A 14,756-nucleotide genomic window follows, 5' to 3' on the forward strand; every position below is an offset into this window, starting at 1 on the left:
AATTTCTCGAAATTGTCTAGTTGAGATTGGTTTTCAACAGATTTGAGATCATCCAGACATTCTTCAGCATGCCATGGAGTGCTGGCTGACGAAAAAAGAAGGGATCCGCTGCAATGCAAGTAACAGGCGTGGACATGGCAAGAGAGTACAATCACATATATCACCCAACCCCCCCCCAACATTCTCCCTCCTCTCCCCTCCAGCACCCACAGACACATCATTTTCAAATAATAATAACTACAAAGCATGCTGGACAGAAGAAACACACAGCAGTACATCCCCTACCCGGCCCACTATGGAGGAGAAAACTACAACTACCATAAGCAAAAAGACTACAGGAAATACTAGGCCTGACCTCGACTAAGTCGACTAGTCGACTGGTTAGTCGCGGGGGGTCCAAGTCGACTGCGTGTCTCTTAGTCGAATCTAGTCAAAAAAAAAAAAAAAAAAAAAAAAAGCCAAAAATGTTTTAAATAGTTTTTTGGCCAAGTCTACACCTGCAGCCACACGTAACTTCCACTTTATTCTTCTTATTCCTCGTCTTTGTATTGGTATAGTTTGTGTTGGAGCGCCTCAGTGCGGCTGCAGAGTTCATGTGCAACCTCTTCCAGAGAGAGATAGAGACACTAGAAACTCTGCTGGAGACACAAAACAAACTGTGTAGACTTGGCCCTTTGAAATAAAATGTATTCTGGCCGTAAAAAAAAAAAAAATATATATATATATATATATTTTTTTTATTAGTAGAGTGCCAGTCGACTATTGGCAATTAGTCGCCAATTAGATTCGACTAAACAAATCCTTAGTCGGGGACAGGCCTAGGAAATACACACTCATCGATGTGATGCTCGCTACCAACCTGCAGCTATGCTAGCATTGCTTGTCGTCTTGCATGAGGACGCGAGTCAAATTAAGGACATTGACAGACAATGGTTCACTCTGAAACCTCTGGTTTTGATTGTGATACAATCACACCGTATGCATAAAGCCACGGTACTGAAGAGAGCTTTCGACCATGTCACTGAATCTGTTTCAATTTGCCACGTTTGTCAAGCAACGGCACATCTGTAGATAAGTAGCGAGCACACTTTTCATGAAGATCACTGATCCATTCCGCAAGAAATGTCCGGCCACCTGAACACAGTGCTACTAAAGGACTCTCGTGAACTTGACTGCGTTTGGAATTCCCTTATTGCTGCAATGGAAAGCCACTGAAATCTTTTCAGTTTTCACCTTGCAGGATTTCCAACAGCACAGCATAATTTAAGGTAAGGTAGTAGCCTCAACCACAAGCATCATGTTGGAAAGTAGACATTATTTACCTTGTGCACTTTGGGTCTATTTGTAGTTAATGTAGCCTAAACAACCAGAAGTTTTTGTAATGCATAAAAAGATTCAATCAAATCCTTGATTGCACTGTGTGTGGTGGAACCCATTTCTCACAGAATGATGTTAGTTGTGAGGGGGAAAAAATAGAGAGAGATCAAAGAGAAACAAACCAACTCCCAAATTTGGAGAAACAACAATGCAGCCCTTACCTTGTGTCCCTCAGCTTTCGGGTCCTGTGATTGCAAGTGATTCAGAAAGTAGTGTTTAAATGTTCCGCTGATAAAAAGGAGCTCTGCTTGTGTTTGTCTCCTAAGAGCCTCCTGACACCTCCGATACCTTGACTTTCATGGATTTGTGACAACTAATTGTGTGCGACAATATGAAATTGGCCCCTCACAAGTAGAATTCCCTAACTGGTAACAAAATGGTTTAAGTGTTATTGTGTGTGAGTCTTTCTTTCTCCTATTTCGCCTACCACCAGCACCTATAAATCAGGCACATGGTGAGGTCTGCAAATTTGTATGTATAACTTATATGTAATTATATGCAGCAGTTAACATCAGTTCAGACCATTCTAATATCCCTGCAAAGTGTATATAATTGCACTAAATGAACAGGGTTAAGAGTTATATTCATTGCCTAGATCAGTGGGTAGAGAAAAAGTGACATGGCGGTGCAGAATCACTGGTACACCATTGGAGGAGAGTATTACAATACAGCACACTGGTCCTTCCAACTAACAAGGGAAATAATCAAATCAGGACACCAAAAGAAAATATACGTAAATAAAAAAAATAAGTATGATAGAATAATATATAAATCATGCTGATGCAAAGCCAGCAGATTTGAAACGCTAAAAATGTCTATGTGTAATAACTTGTGTTATTGTTGAAAAAAACAATACAATGATATATGATTAAACAGGACTACAACCTAACCTGTTTGAATAAAGAAGGCGCTGGAGCAACTCGGATGATTGGAGCCTTTTACTTTAATAACAGGGTGCAAAAGCACCCAACGTTTCGATATCAGATTACATCCTCGTAAGGGTAGGCAGAATAAGCTTATTATCTTCAGCCTATAACTATTTTGGTCATAATAACTATGTAATATAATTTCTTATTGTTGTTGTTTGGTTTTAGTACTGTTATATGTTATGCACATGGTGTGTATTGTTTACATGGTTGAACTGATGACCAAAATAAAATTAGCAATAAAGCGAACTATATGTGTCCGCTCCTGAGACACACCGGATCAGCCTGATTTCGGCTTGAGGTGGAATATTCCTTTAAAACCGTAACCTATGCTTTGTCGCACAACAGCACCACTCACCTGAAATAAATTCAAGCGAACAATGCTTTACGTTGTTTGTTTGCATTTATTTTTGGTGAGCGACACCATCGCGTGGCAAAGCATAAATTAGACTTAATGGTGTGGTCCTAGTCGAGCTTGGCTTACCATCTCCTCCCCAGGCAACCAGTAGCCCTCCTGCTCAATGCCAGCCTTAGAGCCTTTGCAGCCGACAGTCAGGGTCTCCACCACCAGGCCGTCCTTCACAGCCAGAGTGAGTTGCCTGGCCGTCTCCTTGGGGTGCAAGCCGTACATACGGCTCAGGTACCTGTTGGGGTTTGAGGGGTGGGGGGCAGGAGTTGGTGATTTCATTCTAAATCTTCTCTTATATCGCTGTCTTAAGAAAAGGAAACACAAATAGATGTATATGACAGAGAAGCACAGCTTTGCTATGAATGGAAATCTGTTTAAAAAAAACGGAAGAGGAATTCATCAATCCATGGGGTCTCTGCAACACGGACAACACTATGCAGCATTGTTTAGATAAGGTTGTAAAGCTGGCAGCCCACAGAGGCCAGGTTCATTCTGTCCCACGGGCTGATTTTGGGAACATCCATTTTTTCTGTAGCGTGTTGCAAAGGCAGCTTGTTGTTGTGTACTTAAGAAAACAATAGATGGCAATAAACCACCCACTGTGTGTGACTAGTCAACCCCCAGTCTGTCCAGGGCCTCAAAGAGGTGCTTAATGTCAACAACAAACAAGGCCACAACAAACTTGTTATGGAATAATACAACAACAATCGTGGCTTTCAAATTAAATTAGGCCTGTGGGATGTGTGGGAGTCCATGTGTGCATGTCACTCATGGGAATAATTACAACATGGACAGGTACTAAGTGGGGGGAAAAGAGCTGAAAAGTGTGAATCCTTTCCAAGTCTTTACTCAGCTGAATGTGCATGAGCATGTGACAAATTAATGGTACGTGAGGGTTTCCGTCAGTTATTCACTACTTAATATTATCTATCGTATTGTTGTGCACTACTGTTGTATATGCTTTGCAACTGTACATTACTATGTCATTGATGCTTGTACTACTAAAGGGGGTTACATTATATAACCTAAATTGGTGGTTAGTCGGTTATCCGGGGCAGCCGTAAGTGAGTTGGTAGAAAAGCCATCTGGGAATAGTAAGGTTGCCGGTTCAACCCTCAGTTTGGCCAGTCTATGTGTTGAAGTGTCTGTGAGCAAGACACTTAACCACTGACTGTTCCCCGGATGCTGTATTAATACCAGCCACTGCTCCGAACAATGATATTGAGGCAGCATGGAGCTCAGGGGTGTGGTGTGTGTGTACATGTGTACTTAAGTCAATGAAGTTGAGTGAGTGTGTCTTTACGTGTACTCAGTGAAGTAGTGTGTGTGTGTGTGTGTGTGTAGTAGTGTTTTGATGGTGTATGTGTGTGTGTGTGTGTGTGTGTGTGTGTGTGTGTGTGTGTGTGTGTGTGTGTGTGTGCGTGTGTGTGTGTGTGTGACACATTCCGCTGCTTTCCGTCACCATGACAACAGCACGGGTGCCTGGCAAGCAGCCAGATCCCTTAGGTACTCTGCATATGAGAAGCGCTAAGTGTTTCATTTAAACCGCCCATTCAATAGCACAAATCAAAAGGAAATGACTGCTCAGCCACAAGGAGAACCGCCGTCGAGGATTCTCTAAGTCTAACCCATCTGCACACACTAAACCCATCAGCTCTTAACTGGCTTAATACGGGGACTCCCACTGTGCTCTAACCACAAATGCCAGGGCCAGGATATGCTGAATTAACATTAATATTCTACTACTGAAGTCATTGTCATTTGCGCGACCCCGTCAGCACATTCCGCAACGCTGATTTGGGTCCTGGTCTGCTGCAATGCTTTTGAACAATAGTATAAACAATATTCCTCATCCTCAATAATTTAACAAGTGTAATGAAAATGGGTGAACCTGCTGTGTTCAATATAAAGGCCTGACTTCTACAGAGGGGAACTGCAATATGGGTTGGCTGGATTCCCAGCCAGAATGACAATGAATGTCAATCCACCTATTGATCATGGCCCTGTATGTTACTGCGTGGGGTTGAGTGCAGATAAGGTTCGGGATCACAAGAAGAGCATTTTATTTGAAGTGCTGGTCTGAGCTCATGTTACTGCAGTTGAAATGCTTCTGATGGTGTTGCAACTCGCAAGATGCTGTATTTGTATGTTTTTCAATAGACAATAGACATTCCCAGAACCATGACGTTTTGATTAGGCCATTGGAAAAAATATAATCTTTGACAGTCACTTTGTCAAGTGACATCGAGTTTAACATCCAAGCCTAGCTAAATGCCTAGCATGTAAATTGTGCTCAGAATGGTCAATAACATCTACATAGATTGTGGTCACTTACTTTGAGATCCTGTCCATGTTAGCAATTTGTTTCTGGTTGCGGATGACTTCGATGGCTGCCCAGACATACTGCACCACCTTGGGGTCGGCCTGCCTCTTCCTCACCACGCGGGACATGACTTCCTTATTCATATTACCTGGTGGGCGACCAGAAATACAGAACAACTCAGACATTATGTCAATTTAAAAAGGAAAGGGAGAGAGATGGGCTTTTTTCGATTTTAAATATCTCTATTGTCTATAGCTGCTTGATTTATCTTGCAAAAATAAATAATCAAAATGACTGAAATGGATAGAGCAATTGTAAGATCAATCATCTGCTCTGGATGATTTCACAAGTACTCAAATTGTGCTGAATTGCTTTGTCTATAATTGTTCAACTAAGTTCAAGTTAGTGTGCAGTGTCAGCAAATAAGAGAAAAAAAAGGAGGGGGGGGGGGGGGTTTAAGCCAATAATAAAAGGGATAGGAAAAAATAAAAGGAGTCTGTAGGGTTTCACAAACTGGTCATTTGACTCAGGTTTGCCTCATGAAAAGGAGACAATCATCAAAGCAATATATGAAAACAAATGCATCTTCCTAGCCATAAGCATCTGCTGCATCTGACACCATCTTCCAAGTTAACTATGTAGTACGTACACATACTCATCCAAATATTGTTCCATTAAAGGCCTCAGGCCTGTATCAGTGGTGCTATCCTAATATAGCTGCCATTACACCCAGAAAGTTACAAAACAGGGGGCAATGGGCATACAGTATATATTCGTCAAACATCATGTCCATAAAACAACTTATGCTACATCTAATATTCTCCCATGGTTTTGCCAAATAAGCCAAATGGGCCTGCTCCAGTGGTGTAGTCCAAAACACAAACAAACTGTCTGAGCTACCCTACTCCATTGCTTCTAGGGCTACAACTATCGATTATGTTCTTATCGATTATGCTATTGATTACTTTTTCAATCAATTAATAATTGAGAAGCTTGCTTTATATATATTTTTTTGAATTTTAATAAATCAACAAATCGAGCATTGTTTTATAATTTGGCGCACAATGATTTTGTGCAAAAAGATCTACCGTTGTGAGCTGGTTTTAGATCTCCTATTTTCACTATTAAAAAAATATATATATACGTTTTGCATGTAATGACATGCCCAAAATATATATAAATATATATATATTATTTATTAAATGAGCTATTCTTTTTTTTCCAGTTAGTTAAATTAACTGTTGCATCATTAATTGCTTCCTATATAATAAAAGAGAAGCTCAAGCTACATGGATTTATCAGTCGATAAGGAGCATTAGGTGAAGCCTGGACAGAGTTAAAACCCAGGACTTATCTACTGATATTCTTAAGTTGATACCTCCACATAAGGCAGCATTACATGCATTTTGTAAATGCATCAACTAATTTAAAGCAGTGATAATAACCATCAGTTAGAAAGGAAGAGCAGAGCTAGAGCAAGAGAACAAAACTGTCCTCATGGATAAGTCTGAGTTCCTCATACACATCTCCAAGGACCTCGTGGACCACACACACCATGTACATGGTGAAAAGGCCCAACATCTATTCTGTACAACCTCTGGTGAAGCTGAAGACATTCAGCATGCGTCCGGATCGGATCCTCACCATTGAGAGCATACTGACGAGCCGGTATCACGGTATGGGAACACATAACAGTATGGGAACTGCCAACTGCACCGGCCTCTATCGCAGAGCGCTAGTAGAGAGGCTGGTGCAGTGGTCCAAGAACATCAGAGGTGAGCTTCCCTCCCTCCAGGACATGTACACCGTGGTGCCTAGCCACGGCTAAACAGGTCATCAAAGACACTCACCACCTCAGCCAAAATCTGTTCATGGTGCTAACGTCAGGCAGGTGATACAGCAGTATTAAATGGAAAATGAAAAGTCTAATTAGGGACAATTTCCACAGCCAGGCCACCAGGCTGCTCAATATGACTGTATATACACTATTACACTCCCATACATTGAGGAACGTCGTCTTTGTATTTGTTTGAGATTAGTTTTTCTTATTTAAAATGAAACTGAAATGTGTGGGTAGCTTGCACTAAAGAACTTCACCCACTATTTTATACCTGTAGAGTTTTGCAATAAAGTTAAGTTGAAGTGGAGATGTTCCTTTATTGTTATAGTATTTTAAGAGAGCAGACAAGATAGAACGCCACACAATACACAAGAACACAAACATGAAAGGATAATGATTAAATATTAAGCTAAAGCCAAATCTTTCCTTTTCAAATACTTTTACTACAGTGCTGTCATCGGGACACTGTCTAATCTAATGTCTAATAGCATTTGCCATTTTGACATAAAAACAAAGGTCGCAATGAAGACTGGAGCTTAGAGATCAGATTGAATTATTTAGAAAATAAACATAACTTAAAGACCTTCAAAGGGAATATCACTAGTTTGCCTGAGCCTCCATGCAGCGGGTGCCTGGGCTTAGCATCCTTTGAAACCTCTTCAAAAATTCAAATCCAATTTCATGCGTTCTCCTCCTAAGCCTCTGTGAAACCCAAGGTGTCATTTTTTGCGGACAAAAACAAACCATAATAACAGCAAGGAGTGTGCTTGGCTTCAGAGCTTTCTGTGAAAGCAGGGGCTCTAATAAATGAAGGGTGAGAAAGTAACCTATATTCTTCATTTTTTGAAACTTTTGTCAGGCATGCCATGTGTGAATTACCACAGAGGCAGTGAAGATGTAGGCCTACTGCAAGCTTAATCAACACATGTTGATCGTTGGGACTTGGGTGAATCGGCATTGCCTAAGAACATATATACACAACTCAACCTAAACATGCGGTCAGTCACACTCACAGTATGCAGCCACTGCACGAAGGCTAGAAATACAGCAGTTCATGTTTTGCATGACTGCTCATGTGCTGAAGCTTTGTGTTCTTGTAAAGCAAATTAGTTTATTGCACAACAGGGAATATTCCAAAATAACTTCCCTCCTGCATGCTGTACTATAACCTATGTGCGCTTTGTTTATACCCATTATGTTTAACCTTGTTTTATACCTATTCTACCAACTGAAATAGTTAACTTGTTGTGCATTGTGTTTTGATTGTGTAGTTATTGCATGTTGTAATTTAAATCTTTCATATGAACACAAAAGCAAATAGGCCTACTCGACTCCATTATAGATATTCAGGTACGATGTTGTCATTGCCTACCAAAGACAAGTATTGCTCTATTCTCTGTACTGGAGTAAAGGTTTGGCTCAAGCACATCGCCACTATCTCTTCTGTCAAAATGACATATTAACCTCCTGCCGCTACAGCTAAAACCAACACCCTTGCCTATGAAGAACCCTTGCCTATGTGAACCGGCAATAATTCATGTTGAAAAGTGAATGGACAGTAAATCAGGCGGCCTACAGCATTCAGACAGGCCTCCCACCTCTTCTGGAGAGTGAAACAGGAGGCGAGAAGAGAGCAGATAGGCGACAGTGAGCAATGAGACACCCCTACGCTATGCCAGCCACAAGGTGTAAATTAGGACCACCTGTGCCACGGTCACAGTGGCGTGGATGGCAAGTCCCTCCTGCATCTGCTAAGGTTGCTATGCTCAGGGCAAAGACAAAACACAGCTGCAGACCCGCACACCTCTGTCTCCCTGGGGCCCGCACTTGTACATGATGCTGTGACAAATGGACCCTGGACCTCTCACAAACATCCTCAAAACAAACTAGTTGCAGTGCAGCGCTGGGGTAGCCTGGAAGCTAAATTAACCACCTAAATATTCTAGTCTAGACTAAGTAAACTGGTCCCAAGTTGGCTCTGGTACACCTAATCTCTTCGCCAAAAATAGCTACAAGCGCAGAGTGTGGCATTGTGAGCTTGTAGATCAGCTATTTTTGGTTAATGTTTCTCCAGCATATGATGCTGTGGTTCAAGGGGTTGAAAAAAAGGCTGCCAACAAAGTATGTTGTTGCATTTTGTTATTGCCCAGGTAAACAAATAAACAATAACAGTGTGCACACGTATCTGACACCAACTTTCTTCCATCACAAAAAGGAGCATAGTTCACACCCCCCCCAGAAAGTGACACGTGTTTTGGGGATAGTTTCAGTGGATGTCACACAGCCTTCTAACGACTTTGTGTCACCCAGCATTTTGATGACCAAATCACACCTGACGTTGGACTGGATTAGACAAAACGGCACGTCTCTGTGAGCTGTAAATCTGTGTGTGTCAGTGATTCTCAAAGTGGATTCTAGGGACTCCTGCAAGTCTATAACTCTGACAGTGTACAAATCATTTCTCTGTCAGAGTTAAGGGGAGACCTTGAAATGTAAAGGTTTGATAACCACTAGCATATGTGCTGCAAAATAAGACACATGTCACTTTTAGATTACTGTGTGAACACCACTCGTAGATTCCCCAACAAAGAGGAGACCCAACAAGGCCACGGGGCAAATCACTTTAGCTTAACATAGCCTAGCCAGCCAGGCTAACTAACTGGCGACGTATCACAAGTACATTATTTTTATTACTAAAAGACAGCGAACAACAATACATTACACGTTTAGTGCGCTTTTATCTCATCACAATCACATCACTAATCCAGTTGCTAATGAAAGAAAAAAACACACAAAACAACAAATACAGATGCGAGCTGAGGAGGCTAATGGCTTAATAGTTTGTCGCAAAAAAAAAACTAAAATGACTTATTTTCAACAGTAATAACAAATGATGCTTTTTTTTAAATAATACGTACGTCAGTTTTGACGAGCGGAAGGCTCGTGCGGGACCTAGTCTAACAATTTAGCCTTTTAGCTTCAGTAGCTAATGTTAAGACGACCGAGTGGTGACAACAAACCAACCCGACAGCAGCTCATATTATCATGCGAGTTTGGTTTGTCATCGCGTCGTGTACATTAAAATAACCAGCCATTATGTTTTAACAGTGCTTTATAAAAGCAGCTGTTGGCAGGTTTATCGTGCGACACGTTCGGCCAGCTAACTCGCTTTTTTAGCTAGTCGTTTGTTTTGGAGGGCGCCATGTTCGCCACAATCCTCCATCATGGGAGAGGAAAAGCCCAGCAGCCAGCCCCCGTAATGTTGTCATTGAAGACAATGCGTTTATGTGTTCGCTCGTTAAATAAATAACTTACCTCTCTTCTACAGTGTTGCCTTTTAACACATGCGATGCTGTAGAACATGTAAATATCCGCGCAGGACTCGAATGCGAGGCGCCTTACATTTGTATTTCCGGGGTTAGTTTTTTTTTGGACAGTGTGAATATAAATGTGGTTGTTGGTGTCCAGCTGGCTCTGGCTCTCTGGCTCTCTCTGGTTGGGGAGGTAAACAGTGTTGCCAGGTTTTGCGAGAGAAACAAGCAACCAGGGTTCTATGAAAACAAGACCAAACGAAGCGACTATATGCCACTTTAAAGATATACGTTGCGTTGGCTATTTGAAAATAGCCGATCTCACAACGCGTCGCACCGTGACACGTTGTGAGCTTGTAGATCTGCATTTTTTTGCAGATCTACTGAGATCTAAGAGAGAAAATGTGGAATGTTTTTGAAACGTTTTAACAACACAAATCTTGTATGGGGGTCATAGCCCTAGAATGTCACATACATTTCATGTATTCCAAATACTAATACACAGTCATAGATCCCTCTGGCCGACACACTGTGTGATCTGCGCGGCCGTAAAAGTGCTCTAAACTCCGTCTGTACCCACCCAATAATTAATTCCTAAGACTTGGAGTCAGATATTGTCCTCTAGTTTCATATCCATTTGAAAGTTCTGTCAGAAAACGTGTGTTTAGTCAAATATCTCCACTTTTCCACGAGCTGCACACGGACGACTTTCTGTACGGGCGAGGGGCCCATTGCCCAATGAGTGCAGGACTGCATATATCTAAACTTCCTTTGAGAAGCACAAATGTTTGGGACACACAATTGGCAGGTGATTCATTACCCCACACCAATTACAAGCACCTGTCAATTGTGTGCCCCATTCGTTTGTGCTTCCCTGTGTCAATTTGTTATGACGTTTATGATGACCAGAGGATGTTTGGGTAAATTCGGTCCTTCACTCAAGTCATGCCCTAGCCCGTACAGAAAGTCGTCCGTGTGCAGCTCGTGGAAAAGTGGAGATATTTGACTAAACGCACGTTTTCTGGCAGAACTTTCAAATGAAACTAGAGGACAATTACAATATCTGACTCCAAGTCTTAGGAATTAATTATTGGGTGAGTACAGACAGAGTTTAGAGCACTTTTACGGCCGCGCAGATCGATCGTGACTACACAGCGCGTCGGCCAGAGGGATCTATGACTGTGTATTTGGAATACATGAAATGTATGTAAGATCACAGACATTCTAGGGCTAGGGGGGTCCCTCGCATCAAATATGGTCAGATGTGGATGTGGGCCCACACAGACAAATACATATTCATTTGGGGGTTCTTGACTTGAAAATGTTTGAGAAACACTGGTTTAAACAACATTAGGAAACAAGCCCAGATAAGCAACTACACTTTAGAAACAAGCCCAAAAAAAAACCGCAACTACCAATATTTACAAGCAATTTGACAGAAAAACAAGCTCAAAGTCGCTTATAATAAGCGCACATGGCAACACTGGAGGTAAACACAAGCCGAGCCAGAAGCACACGTAGCAGCACAGGCTGGGACTCTAGTGGTGGAATGTTGGTAGTTGTTCGAAGTACAGTCACGTTTCTGCTGGTTGAGCCAGGAAGGCAATCAAAATGTAGCATATTATTATTTATGCTTACCATATGTCGTACAGTCGTAGGCAGTGGTGGAAAAAGTACACACCTTTTTTGCATGAGTAAAAGTATCAATACTGCAATGTAGAAATACTCGTCTGGAATTCAAAATTGACTTACAAAATTGACTTTAACCACCAGTTAAAAATATCTTTAACTCTATGGGTTAAACAGATTTTTATGCTATATTAACTTATATATACATAACTTCTAGCTGGGGACCCATCAAGGACTCCACTTTGAGAACCCCTGTTGTAATTAACTTAAACTTTACTTATTTGTGGCGATCTGCACAAAAATATTTCAAACCAACAACTCACCCCATAACAACAACCCCAAGCCAATTAACCATCCATTGTTTCGACACATTGTTTAAAGAAGTAACATAAATCATGAAAATAATTAAAAACAACATATCACATCAGCAAAGCCAAAACTACTTTAAACAACCCTTTTTGGAATCAAAAGTCAATCAAATTTGGTTGTGATCCATGTATTAACATGGAATGTTCTGCACATACAAATATTGTCTTAGTAATATCACATTACTTAGACAATATTTGTTTATTGTCTATTACTAATATTCTTTCCTGCAAAAAACATAAAGCATATCAGCTAGCACACAGATTGACAGGGTGAAACGTGCCTTGGCTGTAGGCTTCTTCACACCATAGGCAAATAGGCACACACCACTAGGGAGCAATGAATTAAGTCCTTAAAATCTATACTCACCTGCACTGCACAATCCTGCATCTTATTTCAACTCTATAAAATGTGTGTAAAGTATCAAATTCCATTTGTACATATTGCCACTCAGGGTTTGGAAGTGTAGCGTGCCTTGTTTTGTTAGTAATCTCTGGTTGTTGGCAACTGTCCGCCCATAAAACAATTTGCAGCTGTTTTCCAGGTAATGTTGTGATTGCTGGTAAGTTAGATTAATTTACACATTTTGCTGAAACCAAAGCAGTACAATATACAGTCAAATCTTCATTCAGCTAATATAGAAAGCAACTGTCTCTGAACAGGATTAGTTCTTGGCTTCTTGAGATGACCTCTCCAATCCACTCTACCAGGGTTCATAGCCCATCCCTCGTAACTAATCCCAATACACGAACGCGCACAGCCGCACACAGACCTTTTCCTTATATTCCTTCCAGTCGATAATTGTTTTTGTGCATGTACGCAGCTACCACTGCTCCAATTTATTTGTCAATTATCTTCTTTTGAAATCCCCAACCAATGTCATTAGTTACTCCATACAAGTTCTACAAATACATGTATTTGAATACATGTACCTTTCCCCTCTAGCTGATGATTGTTAAAGGTTTTGAGCATATAGGCAGCTGTAGAGTCTGTCTGTCTGTCTTTTTCTCTCTCAGAGACGTGAGCACACAATGTGGGGTTGTGCGCATGTATGAAAAGTAACAGGGCAATGGAAGAAAGGATGATAAAGGATGCTGCTTAATGCCTTATGCCAATTATGTTTGTACACAGACAACTCTTGATCACAATTCCACAATTACAAGTGCACCTTCTTTGTAGTTTTGCTTGCTCTGGTGGATGCCGACTACAGATTTCTGGCTGTTAACGTTAGAGGTTTTGGCAGAAACAGCAACAGAGACATCTTTGCCAACAGCCAACACTCATCTTGGCAAAGCTCTCCAGGCAGGTGACCTTGATGTCCCTCCCCCATCACTCCTACCTGAATAAGCTGAAGGCGATCGGTTTTGATAACACATCTGTAAACTGGATGAAATCCTACCTTGAGGGAAGAGAACTAGTGGTTGATATCAATGGAACCATGTCCTCGTCCCTCCCAGTGAACTGTGGGGTTCCCCAAGGAAGCATACTAGGGCCGTTACTGTTCCTTCTATACATTAACGACATGAAAGCAGCCTGTAACTGCAAATTGTTCTTGTTCGCTGATGACTCAGCACTCCTGGTCTCGGGCGAGGACAAAATGCAAGTCGAGGAAGCTCTCAGTTCTGAACTCAGTAAAATCCGTACTTGGCTTTCCGATAATCATTACACCTTCGTAAAACAGAATTCATTCTTTTTGGTTCCAGAGTAGACATTCCCGTAGTAATGTAAATGCAAATGATTTCAAGGTCAGAGTTTATGATATAGTAATCTCAAGCAAAGAAGAGGTTACCTAAATTCGGGCTGTATTCTTGACAACAAACTGACAGGTGAAAAAATGGCATTAAGAGTGATCAAAAAAGTCAATCAAAGAACAAGATTTTTGCGCAGAATTTCCTCTCTTGTCAACAAAAGTGTTCATAAGACTCTTGCCAGAGCCCTCATTCAATGTCACTTTGACTATGCTTGCACCTCTTGGTTCTCCAACATCCCCAATGTCACTTAAAACTAAGCTTCAGACCTCCCAAAAAAAACTGATTCTACTACTTCTCGGCCTAAAGCCCATGACCCACCTAATTCCAACACATTTAGCTAGGATGGCTCAGGGTATAGTGAGAGACAGGGTTAAGCAATTAAAAAAGGGATTGGTTTTTAATATAGTCAAAGCCCTCAATACCCTCATACCTGACTAACTACTTCTCCAAAGTGAGTTTCAGTTTCAGTTTATTTGTATTTATAGTGCAACATCACCCCAAGGGGTCTCTGTGCAATTCACAACAGGTCATACAACAAAAACATCATACAACAAAAACACAGTAGCAAAGAAACATAGTAAAATGTGCCCAAACAATTACCATGCAGCAGTGCTCAGCTGAAAAAATTACAGATCAGCAAAAAAAGAAGAGAACATTTAGAACAATGTTAAAAACTACAGGGCAAGAAGAGGTGGTCATAGCAATGAATACAATAAAACTATGGGGAGCCATAATGCAATGAAAAAAGATGGGTTTTTAGCTTAGATTTAAAAATGTCCAAAGAGTCTGCAACTCTACAGCTGGAGGGGGAGCATTCCAGAGAT

At 41.1% G+C, this 14,756-nt stretch overlaps 1 protein-coding gene across 1 annotated transcript in view; it reads right to left on the reverse strand.

The window, feature by feature from the left end:
* The window catches only part of zmynd11 (zinc finger, MYND-type containing 11), a 32,352-nt gene extending 21,996 nt beyond the window's left edge, over nucleotides 1-10,356 (reverse strand). The window contains exons 1-4 of the mRNA XM_080440949.1: nucleotides 10,191-10,356; nucleotides 5,048-5,183; nucleotides 2,788-2,947; nucleotides 1,539-1,562 (exon numbers count right to left, since the gene is read on the reverse strand). Coding sequence (XP_080297075.1) covers nucleotides 1,539-1,562; nucleotides 2,788-2,947; nucleotides 5,048-5,178 — 315 coding nt within the window. The 5' untranslated portion in view covers nucleotides 5,179-5,183; nucleotides 10,191-10,356. The remainder of the gene's footprint in view (nucleotides 1-1,538; nucleotides 1,563-2,787; nucleotides 2,948-5,047; nucleotides 5,184-10,190) is intronic.
* Nucleotides 10,357-14,756: the final 4,400 nt, after the last annotated feature.

This window comes from Gymnoscopelus braueri, assembly GCF_963280865.1.
Source record: "Gymnoscopelus braueri genome assembly, chromosome: 10".
Lineage (NCBI taxonomy): Eukaryota > Metazoa > Chordata > Actinopteri > Myctophiformes > Myctophidae > Gymnoscopelus > Gymnoscopelus braueri.